Source organism: Sprattus sprattus (genome assembly GCF_963457725.1).
Source record: "Sprattus sprattus genome assembly, chromosome: 10".
Classification (NCBI taxonomy): Eukaryota; Metazoa; Chordata; class Actinopteri; order Clupeiformes; family Clupeidae; genus Sprattus; species Sprattus sprattus.
The window spans coordinates 29,252,430-29,255,358 of NC_137908.1; the positions used below are offsets into that span (position 1 = coordinate 29,252,430).

At 53.2% G+C, this 2,929-nt stretch overlaps 1 protein-coding gene across 1 annotated transcript; it reads right to left on the reverse strand.

Moving 5' to 3' along the window:
• Positions 1-232: 232 nt before the first annotated feature.
• LOC308371103 (G-protein coupled receptor 22-like) lies at positions 233-1,693 on the reverse strand (the record flags this gene model as incomplete). The annotated part of the gene is made up of 1 exon (XM_080845891.1): positions 233-1,693. One exon carries the CDS (start codon positions 1,691-1,693, stop codon positions 233-235), a length of 1,461 nt encoding a protein of 486 aa, XP_080702017.1.
• Between the last annotated feature and the right edge of the window lie 1,236 nt (positions 1,694-2,929).

Here is a 2,929-nt window from a genome sequence, read left to right on the forward strand (position 1 = left end):
TGACAACATATGTCTGCTAAACACTAATCAAAATATGTGTTTGAACATTAAATCCTGGGTTATAATACATTATTCCCAGAGTACTCCATTTGAGATAGCTTACAAGGGTTTGAAAACCATATTACTGTTATGAGTAATGTCAAGAGCCTTCTTCACAGCTGTGTGGTGAGAACCAGACTGGCATTCAGATCTGGATCCTTTACGGTAGACTGCAGTGCTGAACCTGGCTCTTTCACAGCGGTTCCGTCAGGCAGCGATCTGTAGCATCACTGCCCTCCAGGCGTAGCTTACGGCCCTTCCGTGGCTCCACCCAGGAGTTTTGGATGACAGTGCCCCCGGGAGAGGGGTCCACCTGCAGCAGCGAGACCACGCGTTTCTTGACCTTGGCCCTGAGCACGCGCCGCAGCTTCTGGCGCGTGAAGGCATAAAGCAGCGGGTGGGAGATGGTGGTGCCGTAGGCCATGGCCAGGAACCAGAGGCGTAGCGAAACGAGTGTGTCGCTGGGGCCAAGGCAGAGAATCAGCATATTGGTCACCGAGATTGGTGCCCAGCAGCCCAGGAAGGTGGAGATGATGAGCAGCGACATTCTGAAGACGCGTCGCTGGCGCTCCCGCCGGTCCCTGTGGCGTCGTACGGCCCGGCGTAGGGCAATGATGGCCGACACCGAGGCCTGCACCCCCAAAGGAGCTGGAGCTGGGGATGGGATCGCTGCTTCGCTGTCCGCACCCATCAGGGGCACAGTGGACAGCGCCGGGGGGGAGGTGGCGGTAGGGGTGGGCGAGGATATGAGTGGAGGGTGGGTGAGGTGCTTGGACTGCTCGGCCCTCTCCAGCTCCTCCTGCTCCGCCTTGCGTTTCCGCCTGCGACGGCCCCGGCAGCCCAGGCCGCGGCGGACATGCTGGTTCTTGCGCAATTGGGTGCCGATGCGGATATTGAGGGCGCGGAGGATGCGCGAGTACGTGAAGAGCATCACCACCACCGTGGCAAAGAAGATGGGCACCTGCAGCAGGAGGTGGTAGTACATCCCCAACCCCATGTGGTAGCCCTGCCCGCCAACACACAGCAACGTCCGGTTACGCCATGACGTGGACTCGGTGGCGCCAGGCACCCCGTAATCCGTCTCTGAGGAGAAGAAGTCCACTTCAATGAACGGAATGAAGAAGACCGCCAACGAGACAGCCCACACGGCCGCCAGCAGCATCCCCGCCCAGCGCGGCGTCAGCAGCCGATTGGCCGGTCGCACAGAGATGTCATAGCGGTCCATGCTGATGACGAGCACATTGATGGCTGTGGAGATGCTGGCAAACGTCACACAGGCCTCGTGAAAGCAGCAGATGAGCGCCAGGTCACGGCCAGGGGGCAGCAACACCACCACCACCGTCAGCGGCAGGCACAACACGCACACCACAATGTCCAGGATGTGCAGGTTGACCGTCACCATGTTGCTGACCGAGTCCACCAGGTTGGACTGGGAGCAGTAGAGCACCAGCACAGTCAGGTTGCTGCTGAAGCCCAGCACCAGCTCCAGCATCAGGAAGCTGGTCAGGGACACCTGGAAGCCTATTGGGTACGGCATGTGCCACCCAGAGGGAGGGGTGGAGCCGCCATGGCTCTCCAGGATTCCAGTGCTCGCCACCGTCCCCATGCCGTCGCTGGTCTCCAGGCGCAGGGTGGTGTAGCTCTCGGTCTCCATGACAACCCTGCGATGATGCGTTGCTTTACCTCATGCAGTGACGGGGCCAGTGGCCCCAGTGCAGCCAGGTGTCCATTCTAGTGATAGTCAGATGAGTGATGGACAGCTCTGAGCCACGCCTGAGGAGAGGGAATACAGAGGGAAAGATGGATGGACCATACAGTCCAGACAGACAATGTACAGAGGCAACACATTAGTCATATTCTTTATCTCCAGAAAAACGATTATTTTTGCACTTCGGGTTAGATGTTAACTGCATTTCATTGGTTTTGTGAGACAATAAAGTTGAATCTAGAGGAAAGTGTTTGTTCTGTGGCCACGCCAGTGACTATTAGGGTCATACTGGCAGTCATGTGCAGAATGCAAAACATGAAGGTTAAAAGTTATTACACATACACATTATTTACATTAATGTTAATGTAATGTAAAAGATACAACTCCCTATCCCAGAAGAAACTGTCAAAGCACATGAAGTCTGGTATCTAAACCAGAACACAACAGTGCCGTTATACATATTTAATCATGAGTGTGGTCCTACACATATACCCTGTAAGCCAAACATACACAGTGCCGTAATTGAAGCTGTCCAGGTGCTTGAGACCCCAGTCAATAAATTGTTGATAATAGGATAACATCCTACACAGTCTGTCCCTGCACTGCGTGTCACTTTCTCCTCACTTGCCTTTTCCTGAGCTCTCCCAGCCTCTACGCTGGCCCCTCTCTAGCCTGACCACAGCCATCAAAGCTGTCGTGTCTGTAGCATACTGGGCAGCAGATGTTCCTTCTGTTGAGGGAACATGTCCCTGGGAGCCTGGATATCCTGCTCTGTCATACATTATGATCCTCAACAGTTGTTGCTGCACAAAGGCACCCCACACACAAATTCACACAAACACACACTCTCTCTCTGTCACACACATTCAGACATACACACATATACAGACACACACACACGCAAGCCCTCACCTGAAGGGAACAATGCAGTCCTATTTAGACTTAAAGGTTACCCTGAAAACAGACAGGCAGAGCGGGGAGATAAGATATGCAGATTTAGTGCCTATTATGAAGAATAAGTAACTCGGCATCTTCCCAGTTCTCATTTAAACGGTTGCACTTTTTATCACATTGTAGTGGAAGAATAACCTAAGTTTATTTTCGCACTCTATTTTGGAAATAGCTCTTGAAGTTTGGTGGTGACGGCAAATATTCTTAATGTAATGATGTCAATGGCCCATT